The 17,260-nt window shown below is 39.4% G+C and overlaps 1 protein-coding gene across 4 annotated transcripts in view; it reads left to right on the top strand.

Moving 5' to 3' along the window:
* Positions 1-17,260, top strand: part of GYS2 (glycogen synthase 2) — a 59,179-nt gene that overhangs the window by 13,949 nt on the left and 27,970 nt on the right. For all 4 annotated transcript variants that reach the window (XM_070453734.1, XM_070453737.1, XM_070453738.1 and 1 more), the window contains 5 exons: positions 3,448-3,639; positions 6,323-6,505; positions 8,277-8,421; positions 15,221-15,338; positions 15,525-15,645. In XM_070453734.1, the coding sequence (XP_070309835.1) occupies positions 3,448-3,639; positions 6,323-6,505; positions 8,277-8,421; positions 15,221-15,338; positions 15,525-15,645 (759 nt within the window). The remainder of the gene's footprint in view (positions 1-3,447; positions 3,640-6,322; positions 6,506-8,276; positions 8,422-15,220; positions 15,339-15,524; positions 15,646-17,260) is intronic.

Genomic DNA, 17,260 nt, shown 5'->3' with positions numbered 1-17,260 from the left:
CTCTCCTGCATTGTAGGCAGATTCTTTACCCACTGAGCCACCAGAGAAGCCCCTCTTTAAGGTATAATCATGACTTTTTAATGGCACAAATATACACAACTGTGACTTTCTCCAGCTGTCTCCTACATAGGAATGAGTTCTGTTTTGAGAGCACATTCTCAAGTTCAATTGTCTGTTCACCAAAGTTAGCCTAGGTACCCAACTAACACAATTGGCTATATAGCACTGTCCTGTAATAGGTTTATAACACTTTTCAAACAAACAATATATAAAAAATGGACACAAAAAGTAAAACATTTTTAGTCTTACAGCACAGTGCCTTGAAAAGTGCAGTAGTACGGTCCCACAGCTAGCATTCAAGGGCTGGCATCAGGTAAACAGACGAGAAGATTTACTGACTGGAGGAGGGAGGTGGGAGGTGGTAGAAATGGAGGATCATCAGCAATAGGAGATGGAAGGTGAGTTGCAATTTCACGAATGCCTGATGTTGATGGCACAGGGTCTGGGGCCTGAAATAAAGCACTATACTATTGTACTCTATACAGTCCTATACAGTAAAGTACACAAGAGCACAACCATTTGTAGAGGATGCACACATGTGACCGTATATGCCACACATGTGAACTAACTTATGTGATTGGACATGTGAACACATGTTTGCATCTTTGAAAGTTTGCAACTTGAAGGTTCATATGTAGAGGGGATTTACTGCAGTCAGCAGCCTGACTGAAAGTGTTAGAAGTTAAATAGCTGGAGATTCAGGTCGTTTAATATCAGCACGTGTGCAACGTGGCAAGGTGGCATAAGTCTTGAAGGTAACCATGCAATTGGCTGAATTAATGGTTGAGTTGCTGGACAGTTGGATCTGAAATGGACAGGAAAGGAAGCAATGAAAGGAAAAAAAAAACGGTGATAATGTAGGACAAGAAGGAGGGTTCTAGAGACTGGAGATGCTGAAGAGAAAAATGAAAGAATACATACACTGGGAAAAACACAATGAGAGAAGTATGGAAGTTGTGGTTGAGGGATACAGTGCTAAGGTTAAACATTTCAGAGGAGTAACAGTTCGGCTATTGACAAGGATAAGATTGTAGCCTTGAGCTTGGGGGGCTAACATGCGGTGGACATGAAGTTCTTTAAAGTCAGTAAGGTCAAATAGCTAGGAGGTAAGTGTGTAGGATACAATCCTGAATTTTAAAATTTCCCAGAATAAGGTAGAAAAGTACCCAGGAGAGTCATAGAACAGGGAAAGGTAACATGTTTGGATGATGTAAATTTCAGAGATGTCTTTATATACAAAGAAAGAATAAGGTTTTAAAAGTTTCAGTGTGATGTAAAAAAATCTGCACTTTCCTTCACTTTCACCCAAGGAATATAGTTTCTAAGAGTGGAAAAAAGAGTTTTCATTAAGATGTCGATAGGAGTGGTGGTGTCTAGGAGGTTTAGGGTGTAGAACATTTAGTTTAAAAGGTAAGTTGAAGTCCCAGAGGGTACTTTGGAAGCATATCACAGTGAAAATGGTGTGGAGAATTAGGAGAATAGGGAAGGTTGCATGTTATAATGTTGGTATGAAATGAGTGAGATGTTAGAAGGGGTTCACATTTGCAAGTGTGAAAGTGAAAGTTGCTCAGTCATGTCCGACTCTTTGCGACCCCATGGACTATACAATCCATGGAATTCTCCAGGCCAGAATACTGCGGTGGGTAGCCTTTCCCTTCTCCAGGGGATCTTCCTAACCCAGGGATCAAACCCAGGTCTCCCACATTGCAGGCAGATTCTTTACCAGCTGAGCCACAAGGGAAGTCCAAGAATACTGGAGTGGGTAGTCCTATCCCTTCTGCAGAGGATCTTCCCGACCCAGCAATCAAACTGGGGTCTCCTGCACTGCAGGCAGATTCTTTACCAATTGAGCTATGAGGGAAGCCCCTCACATTTGAAGCTCTTGTGAAAGAAGAGGGAGATGAAAGTCATGATGAAACTGACTGCTCTCAAGATTCCAAGAGGATTTCTAATGTAAAGATGTTTCCTGTCATGAGCAAGAATACACTGGAAGTCAAGACAAGCTAGCTTACATTTTCTGTAGTTTCAACACTTCGCTGTGCTCTTAGCTCACTGCATCATATGCCACATATCAGGCAGCCAGTAGCTGTTTGTTAAATGAATGTATAAATCAATGAATGTCCCAAAAGAATCTATTGAAAGGTTGTTTGGAGCTCAGGAAAACTAAATCTGAAAAGGAAATTATGCCATGATAAATACTGAATTGCAATGGATGCAACTGACAAGTAATGAGGACTTTTCATTGTTGACCAAGGCATGGACGGGAGAAAGAAATCACCATGAATTCCCGAGTTCCAAGCAAGGGGATGGTGATCAAATGGGCTTTCATGCTCTGGAAAATTCAGCCTTGGGAGGAGTCATAAGGTCAATGTTAGCAATGTAGACAAATTCAGTTTACTAGAGAGGACTAGATACCCAATGAGAGAGGCTCTTCACTTCTGCCAACTTCAAAAAGGGTTTGAAGTCACTTATGGAATTGCCTTGCACATAATAGGAGAAGAAACATAAAATAAAAAACATGAGTAAATTACTATAGAAAAGTGGATACCAAAAGGGAAGTTAAAATTTAGCTATACAAATGACTATATAGTTACAACTGGAAAAATTTGAAATAGCTACTGAATTAAAACTTGCACAAAGTAAAATATTTTGGAATAAAATAATCAATTTGAAGAATATAATAGAATTAGACTGCTATCTTAAAGAGAAAATGCGTCTTGCCTGTGTACGTGAAGTCACTTCAGTCGTATACAGCAGTGCAACTGTATGCACCATAGCCCTCCAGGCTCCTCTGTCCATGGGATTCTCCAGTTAAGAATATTCGAGTGGGTTGGCATGCCCTCCTCCAGGGGATCTTCCTGATCCTGCATTTTATATCTCCTGCATTGGCAGGTAGGTATTCTAGCACTAGCACCACCTAGGAAGACCCCAAAATATATCTTGGTCAATATATTTAGTTAAGACTTCTTGCAGCAACCATATTGGGAAACATTTATTGTCACTTTTTTTTTTTTTTTGAAAGGAGGAATAAGAGCAATCATATACCTTTGTCTAGAGAAACAACCTAAAACCATGAGCTCAAGGTCATGGAAGGTAATGATAGACAGAAGAACAAAGATCACATGATCTACATACTTCATTTTTGAATGACTAAATTTAATGAAAAGCAAGAACTCGGAGATTCTAGATGAATGGGTGCTGGCTCATTTCCTCTTCAGGCTCAAACATGAGATGCTCCGTGTTATCACTATTGTTTCCTATATGGCTCGTGTCATCTCTGGAGTTCTAAATACAGTTTCTATCAAGCACAGCTTCTAAGTACAAATAGATTTTCCTCCCCTGCATCGCCTAGTGTTACTCCATGGCTGTGTGTCCTTTCTATGGCAGGTGCGCTTTGGAAGATGGCTGATAGAAGGGAGTCCTTACGTGGTTCTCTTTGACATTGGCTTTTCGGCTTGGAACCTGGACAAGTGGAAAGGAGACCTATGGGAAGCATGCAACGTTGGCATTCCTTATCACGACCAGGAAGCCAACGATATGCTGATCTTTGGGTCACTAACTGCCTGGTTCTTGAAAGAGGTACTGTTTACTGTAGAGTCCCATGAGAGAGGAGAAGCATATTGTAGTACCCAGCAATGATCCTCTCGTTTTTAAGCTAGTTTTGAGATGGTACCGTTATTAATTGTTTTATTGACATATCAAAGGAATCTGAGAAAATGCCTTCTTGTAACTAAATGAGGATTCTCCAGGCAAGAGTACTGGAGTGGGTTGCCATGCCTTCCTCCAGGGGATCTTCCCAACCCAGGGATGGAACCCAGGTCTCACACATTGCAGGCAGATTCTTTACTGCTGAGCCACCAGTGAAGCCCTGTAACTGAATACCAGTCTTTGAAACATGATGATAATCATGCTTATTAATATTTACCTCATGTCAGGTTTAACTAGAACAATGTGGGTAAAACACCCAATTATATTTCCTGCTACATAAGTAATATTCAGTATATATATGCAGGAAAAAATATTCTACATCATGGACTATGTACCTGCGTTCCAGTATCAGGGGAGTAGAAAATGGCTTGAAATATTTGGCTTTGTTCATGCCTGAGTGCTTGTGTGACTGCAGTGGCTCTTAGATCTGTTAATCATTTACGAAAGGGTGAAGTGATCTCAGCAGTTGCTAAGAAGTCCACAGCAGTGAAATATTCTGTAGATTTAAAAAAACAATAAGAGCCTTGGAAATCAGTCTTTGTTAAATGAGCCATGTCTGTACCAATTCCTGAGAGCATGGCAGTGAGATTTCTTCACATTCCTTGCATTACCTCAAGATGATTATGATTTGCTTAAAAATAAAAAAATTAAGAGTACCTCTGGCAAAGTGGGACTGTGTTCTAAGAACAAATCACAGAGCTGTATATTAGCTGTGTGTCCTCTTTACCAGTATAACTTCTTTCTGATGAAGCCAACAGTCATAAAGGGTGTGTAGGTTATTACAAGATATAAAATACAATTTGTGAATCTTTACTGCTTATCTATTTTATATATAGTACTGTGTATCTCTTAATCCTATACTCCTAATTTATCCCTACCCACCACTGTTTACCTTCTGGTAACTCTAAGTTTGTTTCTATGTGAGTCTGTTTCCATTTTGTAAACAAATTCATTTGTGTATTATATTTAAATTTCCCTTATAAATGATATCTCTGTCTGACTTACTTCACTTAGTATGATAATCTCTACTGCACCTATGTTGTTGCAAATGACAGTATTTCATTTTTTTATGACTGAGTAATCAGCTCAGTTCAGATCAGTTCAGCTCAGTTCAGTTCAGTTGCTCAGTCGTGTCCGACTCTTTGCGACCCCATGAATCGCAGCATGCCAGGCCTCCCTGTCCATCACCAACTCCCGGAGTTTACTCAAACTCATGCCCATCGAGTCAGTGATACCATCCAGCCATCTCATCTTCTGTTGTCCCCTTCTCCTCCTGCCCCCAAACTCTCCCAGCATCAGGGTCTTTTCCAATGAGTCAACTCTTCGCATGAGGTGGCCAAAGTACTGGAGTTTCAGCTTCAACATCAGTCCTTCCAATGAACACCCAGGACTGATCTCCTTTAGGATGGACTGGTTGGATCTCCTTGCAGTCCAAGGGACTCTCAAGAGTCTTCTCCAACACCACAGTTCAAAAGCGTCAATTTTTTGGCACTCAGCTTTCTTCACAGTCCAACTCTCACATCCATACATGACCACTGGAGAAACTATAGCCTTGACCAGACGGACCTTTGTTGGCAAAGTAATATCTCTACTTTTTAATATGCTATCTAGGTTGGTCATAACTTCCCTTCCAAAGAGTAGTCCATTGTATATGTATGCCATGTCTTTATCCATTCATTGGCTGATGGACATTTAGGTTGCATCCAGGTCTTGGGTATTGTAAATAGTGCTGCTCTGAACACTGGGGTGGGTGTATCCTTCCAAATTAGAGTTTTCATCTTTTCCAGACATATGCCCAGGAGTGGGATTGCTGGATTGTATGATAGCTCTATTTTTAGTGAAACAAAGTAGCTTTAAGGCTAAGAAATTGCTGCCTTGCCTAATGTTAGAGTTAGACCTGGAATTAGATCTGGGTCCTCAGTGTGTTACTAAATTTCTATTTGATTCTAGTCAAGTTATTAACCTCTTTCTCCCCCAGTCCCATATTCTTAAAATAATAATATACAAAATAAGATATATTAAAATAATATTAATAATATAAAATAATATCATAATATAAAATAATGGTGTATACAATAATAATATACCAGCCAAAATGTTTTTGGCTCTAAGTAGCAGAAAATCCAAATAAGACTGACTTAAAACATGAAGTCATTACTTTTAATTTAAAAAGAAAGATTGTAAGTGGCTTGTCCCAGTTGATTAAGCTGCTCAGTGAAACCTCAAAAATGTTATTGCTATTAATCATTCATTCATTCAATGAATATTTATTGAGCACCTCCTGTACATTTATTCTAGAAGTCCCCTCTGTGAATGCAAAAATAAATCTGATCCATATTGAAAAAGAGGATTAAGTCATAAACATATATGGGCTTTATGAATAGGAAGCTAAATTCTAGAAAGCCTTTATAGTTGATAAATCTGCATGGTTTATATTTAGATTCTTTCTAATTGTGCTAAAATTTACAAGCATAACAACTTTCCTTATGCTGTGGACCATGAGCAAGATCAAACTTCATCCTCAACTTTTCTACAAGTTTCTTTTCTGACCTAGGTGACGGACCATGCTGATGGGAGACACGTCATTGTCCATTTCCATGAATGGCAGGCTGGGATTGGACTGATCCTTTCTCGAGCTCGGAAACTGCCCATTGCTACAGTCTTTACCACCCACGCCACACTGCTTGGGCGGTATCTCTGTGCAGCTAACATCGATTTCTACAACCAGCTTGATAAGGTAATTAGCTCTTCCACCCTCGCCACCTTTCCTTCCGACCCTTGAAGCTGAAGGATGGGAAGTATTGATCTTCACCTTTCATCTGTCATCCAGATGGCAGAAATGCCCTTTTAACCAATCAATATTCATGACGCAGCCTCCCCGAGGGGACTGAGAGCTCATATAAAGTTTAACTTTGTTCAGAGTGCAGCCGAGTGTAGCCAGGACAGGCCAGATGCCTGTCCACTTTGAAGTAACAGACCCAAGATCCAAAGAGGCCTGGAAGACATCAGCCACTGCGGTCCTGAGGTTGGGCTGCTCGGGAAATGCTTTCAGGACCCGGGATCCTCACGCAGCTCTGAGTGACAGGTACCCCACAGGGACGCTAGGCATCCGCTTGTACTATGAGCCTCACTTCCTCCATCCTCCAAGTGAACCAAGGTCAGATTTCTGCTGTAACTCTGCAGTGAGTTATAGGTGGAGTTTTGTGGGGGTCCAGTCAAGACAGAGTTACCAAAAACAGGAATGTAGATCCTTGGTGATCAAAGAGTTGGGTTTGCTTATCTTAGAACACTGCCCTATTCTGTGACCAAAAGTCATTCAGTTTTGACTTCTTTCTTCCAGTTTTCATCAGTTCAGATTAATGTAGCTATGTTTTTCATATCATCCTGTCAATAGTAGTGGTCAAGGAACCAATATAACATTGTAAAGCAATTACCCTCCAATTAAAATCAAACAAATTTTAAAAATAAATAAGGAAAGAATGTAACAAAATTAAAATTAAAAAACCGTGGTCAAGCATTTGAGTAACATACAGTCAGGACTTTTGCAGAATTGGTGTCTATATTGCCAGTCAAATCAATTTAGCATTTTAGGGTTTTGTCTCACTCTCAGGAACATTAGGAAGTTGAAAAATTGACACCCCCCCCCACCCAGTTTAAAAAAGCTCTAGGAGTCTATGCAACAGACTGCATACTTTTCTGAGTGTACTTTTGTGCCTATTTGTAATACGTGATTAATACTACTCAAATAATGAGAGTAGGAAGTTATACCACCATCTCAGAGGCATTTTGAGTGTAGGAAAGTTCTTTTGATCAAAACTTAACATTTGCAAAACAGTAAATGGTTCTAAGGAGAGCTTGCCTATGAAAAGGTCAACTGAACCTGAAGGTCAAATTGTAAACATAGATGTATATTCAAAATAAAGTCACCAAGGAATTCAGAAAGGTCAAGAGGTCAGGGAGATTTCCTAATAGTAGACTAATAAGGGCAAACCAGTGATCTGTGATGAGCTCGACCACTGTGTTTCCTGGAAAAGAGTAGGCTTTGATGCTTGTGAAAGAGAAAACATTACAGAGGCGTAGTGAATATTTCAAGCACAGCAAATATTTCACGTCAGAATACTTAAGAGCATAGTATATAGCAATTACTAAAAACAACTCATAATATTCATCAGGTTTTATTAGTTGTTTTTAAGGAACAAAATCATAATATATAGTTATATATCAATATTATAACTTTATCCTTTCAACAAAAGGTCAGTGTTCATATCACACTGTCTTCAAATATGATTGCCTATCTCCCCAGCTTAAAGTAAAGAGCATTCTTTGTAAGCATAAGTAACTTTGTGTTTCAGTGATGGGTTTAATAAAAATTTATCGCTCCTTTTTTGTGGTCATAGAATTCCACATAGCCGTAAGGAAAAGCGGTGTGAGAAATATGTGATTTTGCTTTGCCTGTGCAGAAGGACTGGTGTAAGCAAATGTCTATGTGTGTGTGTTTGTTTTCACAGTTTAACATAGACAAAGAGGCTGGGGAAAGGCAGATTTACCACCGGTATTGCATGGAGCGCGCTTCCGTCCACTGTGCTCATGTTTTCACCACAGTTTCTGAAATTACAGCCGTAGAGGCAGAACACATGCTGAAGAGAAAACCTGGTAATTAGTTATTATCCCTCAGTTTGTCACCAACCTGTGATAGTCTTGTTTTAAACAAAAATGCATAAAATAATTATAAGAGGAAAACTGCACTATCACTTCTCAAATCTTTATATGTATTTGAATTCTCATTTTCAGTAGCTTTGTTGAACACTAAGCTATATCTGGAACATAATAGTAAACGATCTGTGCTTGTAGAATAGTCTATGTTTAAAATACCCTAATTCTGAACTGGGTTGTCATAATGACTTCCTGTGTTGAAGCAAGCTGAGTTGACTTTTCTATTTTAAGAAAATGAATGTCAAGAAAATATCAGAAATGTGTATGTGACTTCCCCAGTCCTACATCTTAGAACGTTGCCTCATTGGTCCTGTTTAGTAGAAACCTGTTGTTTTACTTCTCGAAAGATTTTCTTGCAGGTTTTTCAGGGAACTAGCCCCAGACCCGTCCAGAGGTTGCAATGCCAAGCGGTGTGTTTGCAAAACATGACCCTGTCACCTGGCCGGGGTCACAGCTGATTGGTCCAGAGGTGAATTCCTGGTATAAGTTGGCCCAATCAGAACGCTTTCATAATGAGTCTAAACAGATGAGTTTGTTTGAATACTCTTGTATAATAGAAGCTTGGAAGCTGTAAAGATGCAAAGAAAGATAAACTACAGCGAAGTACAATTAAGAAGCAGAAACAGACTGAGAGACCTCTAGATTCTCTACAGTGTTTTAGACCATGGTTTAAACTAATTCCTGCGGCCCAGCTACATCTCTGCCATCAGACACTCCAGGATCCTAATAATAATTCCTCCTTGTAATACTTCAACCAATGTTAGTAGGTTTCTCCTGTGCTGTGCTTAGTCACTCACTCATGTGTGACTCTTTGTGACCCCACGGACTGTAGCCCACCAGGCTTCTCTGTCCGTGGGGATTCTCCAGGCAAGAATATGGGAGCGGGTTGACATGCCCTCTTCCAGGGGATCTTCCCAACCCAGGAATCGAACCAGAGTCTCCTGCATTGCAGGCGGTTTCTTTACCAGCTGAGTTACCAGGGAAGCCTAGATTTCTCTTACTTGCAACAAAACAGTCCTGATTAATACATCTTCCTTGCTTAATCCCTGTGATCTTAACTCTAGTTAATTAGTCTGTCTTTTGTATACCAGTTTAACATCTAGAGAAAGCATTATAAAGTTCTACATAATTAAAAAGGAAGCAAGTAATTTGAACAGTGGCAGCCGAAAGATGCTGTGCTATTCTTTTTTCTTTCCAAAGGTGCTCTTGAGTCCACTTTGCTTCTCACACTCGTGTCTCTTGCAGGAGTTTGCTTCATCAATATGCTCACTTGTTTCTTGGATCTTACTTTTCTTCCTGTCATCAGTATCGTTTTCTGTGCTTACAAAAATGCTTTGTTTTTTCCTATTCTGAAATAAAAGTTTCTCTGAAAACCACTACTCTCTTAGATGTCTACATAATCTCATCCTTCCTCCTGCTATCAAGTATTTTACAAACATAATCCATAGTTTTTCCACTTAGAGCCTCTTCAACTTTAACGTCCAACCTCCAACACTTGATCTAAAATTGCTTTTTCAAAACTCACCAGGTTCACAATTCTGTAATTTTTTTGTATTCCTTGACATTCTTTAGCAATTAAAGGTGGCAGATACCTCTATCATTCCTTATTTTCATGACATTACACATTCTGAGGTTTCTCAAATATTCTTTTCTAGTGTCTAGTAGTTTCTCTACTAACTTCTGTCTTTTAAAAGCAGACATTCTCCATCATCAGGTTCTGGACCCCACTTTCTCTATATACTGTTTTCTTAACTCCTTATTTTCTTAGGGGGTTTGTTGCAGGTAGTGGTGAAAACTGTGGACTTATCGCCAAACTGTCTGAATTCAGTAGCAAGAATGACTTTGTGTTGAATATATGTTATTAGCTGTAGACACTGTGGATATTGCTTAAGTCCTCTTTGCCCAGATTGTATAATGAGGATGATATCATCTCTTATGTAGAATTGTCTCAATGATTAAAGGAGCTACTACATGGGAAGGACTCAGATACACACCTGGCCCATTGTAAGAGTTCAGAAAGTGACAATTATTATTTTGTGTGGATTAGGCTTTTCATAAATTCTCATCTCTATTTCTGCTAACTTCACCTTGAGGTTCTACTAGAACTATAAACCCCATAATCTACGACATTTCTGACTAGTCATGGGATCACGTGTTGGCCCTAATTGAAATTGTGAAATCCTTGATGCTTTGTGGCTCGAGAAAATCCACAGACTTTTAGTGAATTATCAAACACAAAATTTTATTGAGTGCTTGGTGTGTGCCAGACTCATTCTAGTATTTTATCCACATGTATAATCTCATTTCATCATCACAGTAGTCTAATGAGATAAGAACTATCATTATCTTTCCTTGCTATGGATGAGGAACCCAAGGGACAGAGAGGTCAAGTGACTATTCCAAAGCCAAACAGCTTGTAAGGGCTGCCATCTGGATGCTGTTCAGCTGGACCTGTTATTTCTCTTATTAATTTATTCTATTGAAGTATAGTTCATTTACAATGCTGTGTTAATTTCCACTGTTTAGCAAAGCAATTCAGTTATACATATATACATCCTTTTTCATATTCTGTTCCATTATGGTTTAATCACAGAATATTGAATATAGTTCTCTGTGCTATATAGTAGGACCTTGTTGTTTCAATAATGCTATTTTAGATACCCAAGGAATCATAACTCATCTTTGGTTCAGAATTTCTGAGCAATTAGACTTTCCAACTGTATGGAGATTCTAGAATTGCAAGTATGGAGCAACATTTCAATAATGTCATATGCAAATTAATCATGAGTCAACCAATTAATTATTAAACCCTGCTTCAAGCAATATGAAAGAGTAAGTGGCTAAAAACACAAGTCTACTTTCATAAAGCTTACATTCTAAGAGGAGTAAGTAGGTAGTAAACCAGATATTCAAATAAACATATGATATGTTTGGGGTAGGGCTTCCCTGATAGTTCAGTTGGTAAAGAATTTGCCTGCAATGCAGGAGACCCCGGTTCAATTCCTGGGTCAGGAAGATCTGCTGGAGAAGGGATAGGTTACCCACTCCAGTATTCACGGGCTACCTTTGTGGCTCAGCTGGTAAAGAATTTGCCTGCAATGTGGAAGACCTGGGTTCGATCCCTGGGTTGGGAAAATCCCCTGGAGAAAGGAAAGGCTGCCCACTCCGGTATTCTGGCCTAGAGAATTCCATGGACTATACCCATGGGGTCACAGAGTTGGACGTGACTTACACTTTCTTTTTCATGTTTGGGGTAATAAATGCCATGAAGAAAAGTAAAGCCGGTAAGGGAGTGTAGGTGATGGGCATATTTTGCTTTTGTATTTTCTCCTTTATATAGGGTTTCAGACAAGTCCTCTTTGATAAGTGGAATTTGAGGGAACACCAGATGAGACTCAAAGTTTCATCTATATGGGGATGCCTTTGTATCCAAGAGGGAGAAAAACAAATACGAAATAATGAGTCCCTGATATCTCATTTGGGGCTTCCCAGGTGGCGCTTGTGGTAAAGAATCTGCCTGCCAATATAGGAGACACAGGAGACAAGGGTTTTATCCCTGGTTTGGGACGATCCCTGGGAGGGCATGGCAGCCCACTCCAGGGTAATTGCCTTGGAAATTCCATGGACAGAGGAGCCTGATGGGCTGCAGCTCATGGGGCTGCAAAGAATTGGACATGACTGAGCGACTGAGCACTCATAGTCACATCTCACTTTGACATAAAATAATAATACATACCTCAGAGGTTATTTAAAAAATTAAATGTTAAAATTTCTGTGAATGCATAGCACCATTGCTGACACATGAATAAAATAAATTTTAAGTGGTTTTAAAAAAACTTTTCTTTCTTGGACTGTCACAATTCTGTGAGCTCCATGCTTAAGCTGCTTGCAGTCTAAAATGTTCCCTGCTCCAAAAGCCAAGCAAGATATTTTATTTTATCTTTAATATATATTTTAAAATATTTATTATATATCAATATATGCATGAGTGCTCAATAGCTAAGTCGTGTCTGAGTCTTTGTGACCCCATAGACTATAGCGTGCCAGGCTCCTCTGTCCATGGAATTCTCCAGGCAAGAATACTGGGGTGGGTAGCCATTCCTTTCTCAAGGGGATCTTCCCGACCCAGGGACTGAACCCGGGTTTCCTGCATTTCAGGCAGATTCTTTACCATCTGCACCATCATGGAAGCCCATGAAGATAGGCAAATCTTTACTAATAATAAAACATTTCTCTCTTTTTCTCTTTTTCCTGGAGTGTTAGATACCACTGCAATGAATATTCATCAACTATAGTAGTGAAAGTGAAAGTTGCTCAGTCATGTCTATCTTTTTGTGACCCTGTAGTCTGGGACCTGCCTGGCTCCTCTGTCCATGGGATTCTCCAGGCAAGAATACTGGAGTGGGCAGCCGTTTCCTTCTCTTGGGGATCTTCCCAACCCAGGGATCGAAACCAGGTCTCCTGCATTGTAGGGGAATTCTTTACCATCTGAGCCACCGGGAAGACCAGGAATACTGGAGTGGGTAGACTCCAGGAGATCTTCCCGACCCAGGAATGGAACCAGGGTCTCCTTTGTAGCAGGTGGATTCTTTACCAGCTGAGCTACCAGGGATAAAACTTATAGAAATAGATATATTGTAAGAGGGGATTATCTGCTATCCTGATCACACTATATGGTTAATCTAGGTATTATTCACACGAGGGCTTTTATTGGAAACCTTGGTAACCTAAAATTAACTCTGCTGTGGCAAGATATGGAAATGAATGTAGCAAATGTTCGATTAATTAGTAAAAAAAAAAATCATAAAAACAGAAGTTCTTTTTAAATTTTTCACAAGAAATGACCAAGACGCCTGGATTAATTTTTATGGAGCCATTTCAAGGGAATATCTTGTTTTACTATATAAAATATCCTTCAAAATGATTACGTTCTTATAATTCTAGCTCAGATCTCCTTTGAAAAATCTGTATGGCGATGTACTAATTTTTTTATTTCTATTGCTTTTACTGTTTCTAAATACAATAACCCATGAATTCAACTCAGTAGGTGATTTCCATCATGCATTCTGAGCAGTCTTTATTTTTCTTGACATAGACCACTATTCTGAAAAATCAAAATTGTCTCCCTACCCAAGCAACAAAATCTTCTAGGCAGAAAGAATCAGTTATGTGTTGGAATAAATGGCTGCTTTTCCAATGTTCCTTATGGACAGAACACTCTTCACACATTTGACTAAAGTAAAATGAAGAGGTAGTTTAACATGGACGGACTTAGAGGCTATCATATGGAGTGAAGTAAGTCAGAAAGAGAAAAACAAATACCATATATCAACACATATGTGAAGTCTAAACAAATTGCTATAGATAATTTTATTTACAAAAGGGAAATAGAGACCCAGGCGTAGAGAACAAACGTATGGATACCAAGGGGGAAAAGGGAGGATGGGATGAATTGAGAGATCGGGATTGACATATTTATGTGACTGTTTATAAAATAGATGGACTTCCCAGGTAGCCCTAGTGGTAAAGAACCCACCAGCCAGTGCGGGAAACATTAGAGACCCGGGTTTGATCTCTAGGCCAGGAAGATCCCTTGGAGGAGGGCATGGCAACCCACTCCAGTATTCTTGCCTGGAAATCCCACGGATAGAAGAGCCTGATGGGCTAGTCCACTGGGTAGCAAAGAGCTGGACAGGACTGAAGTGATTTAGCACGCATGCACGTATGCAATAGATAACTAATGAGAACCTACTGTATACCACATGGATTCTACTCAGAGCTGTGTGGCGATCTAAATGGGAAAGAAATCCAAAAAACAGGTGATACATATACACATACAGCTGATTCACTTTGCCGTACAGTAGAAGCTAACATAACACTGTAAAGCCACTTTACTCCAATAAAAATCAAAACAAAAACAGGTAGTTTAGCACATAGCACAGTTAAAGATAAAACAGGTGGAGACAGATAGCATAGACTCCACCCATGTGTTCTGGAACAGATTCTGTAACAACTCTGTGTCTCAGCTTCTGCCTCTGAAATATCACCTCGCTCCACCGGGTGTTGCAGGAATTAAATGAGTTACACTGCAAGGCGTTTAGAGCAGAACCTAATGCATAGTAAGTGATCAGTAACTGAAAACTCTTAACAATGACTATTTTGCTATTGGTCTATTACGTAATACCCATTACTCAATGCTATTTCAGTCAGCTCCTTCTGATTGTCTATGTCAGCGGTTCATGGTGGATTTTTTATAAACTTCCAATTCTATGATAGTCAGAAACTAGAAATGTTAATAGACACCTAACTTGTTGTTTTTGTTCAGTTGCTAAGTAGTGTCCAACTCTTTGTGACCCCATGGACTGTAGCACTTTAGGCCTCCAGGTCCATGACCAGCTCCCAAAGCTTACACACTCATGTCCATTGAATCGGTGATGCCATTCAGCCATCTGATCCTCTGCCTCCTCCTTCTCATCCTGTCTTCAATCTTTCCCAACATCAGGGTCTTTTCCAGTGAGTGGGCTTTTCACATCAGATGCCCAAAGTATTGGAGTTTCAGTTTCAGCGTCAGTCCTTCCAATGAACATTCAGGGCTGATTTCCTTTAGGATTGACTGATTTGGTTTCCTTGCTGCCCAAAGGACTCTCAAGAGTCTTCTCTAGCAAAATACTGTTGTTTTTGCAATGCTATCCTCTCTCAAAAGAGATTTTTCCATGAGGATTTTACTTTGCTTTTCCAGATGTAGTTACTCCAAATGGCTTGAATGTTAAGAAATTTTCAGCTGTACATGAGTTTCAAAATCTCCATGCTATGTACAAGGCCAGGATCCAAGAATTTGTTCGAGGTCATTTCTATGGGTATGCTTCTCTTTATTTAAAAAAAAAAAATTGTCCTGTGATGTTAGGGATCTGGGGTATAGAGAAAACAGGGTTGTTAAAGTAAATGTTTATCCTTCCCAGTCCCCTTTGTACTTTCACAGAATTCATGTGTACATTTTGTTGCTGTTGCTTTCTTTCATTGGAAACTGTTTTGTTTTGTTTTAGTCATCTGGACTTTGATCTTGAAAAAACATTGTTCCTCTTCATTGCTGGGAGGTATGAGTTTTCAAACAAAGGAGCTGACATCTTCTTAGAATCCTTATCCAGGTTAAATTTCCTGCTGAGGGTAAGACCACTCTATAACACCAAACAGTGCTTTTGTAGAGGACTTTCTTCTGTGGAAAGTAAAGAACTTCCTGGCTTCTTAAATGGTTTTCAAAAAAATATATGATTTTGAAGACTTAAAATGACAGCTTTATTTTTAAAATGCCTTTGGTCTTTCAATTATCATATTTAAAATGACAAATATGACTGCCACACAATTGTGTATTTGTCTAGAATGTCAGGTATTTTTTAAAGAGAGCTACAAACTTATCATGTTATATTGGGTATATAGCCAATATAATAGTATGGCTTTTTTTTTTAAGAATCATAGAAACAAAATTTTTTTGGAAATGCACCCCAAAGAATGTTTTATCTTAATTTAAAATTTTTAAAAAATTCTACTGATCTATAGTTGATTTACAATGCTGTGTTAGTTTCTGGTGTATGCAAAGTGATAAAGTTATGTGTGCTCAGTCGCTTCAGTCATGTCCAACTCTGAGACCCTATGGAGTGTAGCCCACCAGGCTCCTCAGTCCATGGGATTCTCCAGGGAAAAACACTGGAGTGGGTTGCCATGCCCTTCTCTAGGGGATCTTCCCAATCCAGGGATTAAACCCACATCTCCTATGTCTCCTGCATTGCCAGGCAGGTTCTTTACACCGGTGCCAGGTGGGAAGTCCTGATTCAGTTATACATATATATATATATATATATGTGTGTGTGTGTATATATTCCTTTTTTTTTACATTCTCTTCCTTTATATGTTATATATGTGCCATGTTTTAAGCTGACCATATAGCATCCTCTTTCCCACTTATCCCCCAAAGTTTGTAAACAATTGAAAGATACAGAGAAATCAAGCAAACAGAGAGTAAAGAGAACAAAACCTTGCCTTTTTAAAAACTGGTAGACTTAATACACTGTGGTGACCTGAATGGTAAGGAAGTCTAAAAGAGAGAAGATGTATGTGTATGCATGGCTAATTCACTTTGCTATACACTAGAGACTAATGCAACATTGTAAAGCAACTATACTCCAATAAAAATTAATTGTAAAAAATACTCTAATGGGAACTATGGCTTGGTTGCATGGCATTAATAGGCTTCCCAATATTGGACCTTGGTATTAAACTTTGCAGTATTAGACATCTGATCACCGACAGCCCTGACCATATCCATCGCCTCCAACCAGAAGCCTTCAGAAAAACATGTGCGACGTGACTGAGAGCCAAGCAGTTGCCCTTGTAGAATGGGGCAGACACACACAAACTCTATTCCTCTCCCAGCTCACTAGCCATGCCTTGACTCTGAAATCCGAAAGCCTCAAACCATGCATCTAGGAGAGGCCCCACCACACATAAACATAGAGGAGAGTTTCCCACTCCTAAATATGGAATGATTTTTTGCTCAATAGGTTAGATTTGCTCAGAATCTTAAAATATATTCTGAACTGTTGTTGTGTGTGCATGTTCAGTCATGTCTGACTCTTTGTGACCCCATGGACTGTAGCCCGCTGGGCTCCACCAGGCAAGAATACTGGAGTGGGTTACTCTTTCCTTCTCCAGAGGATCTTCCCGACCCAGGGATCGAACTCATGTCTCGTGTTTCTTGCATTGGCAGGCGTATTCTTAAAATAGA

Source organism: Odocoileus virginianus, chromosome 23, assembly GCF_023699985.2.
Source record: "Odocoileus virginianus isolate 20LAN1187 ecotype Illinois chromosome 23, Ovbor_1.2, whole genome shotgun sequence".
NCBI lineage: Eukaryota > Metazoa > Chordata > Mammalia > Artiodactyla > Cervidae > Odocoileus > Odocoileus virginianus.
Note: the sequence above shows the minus strand (reverse complement) of the source record. Positions and strands in the feature narration are given on the sequence as shown.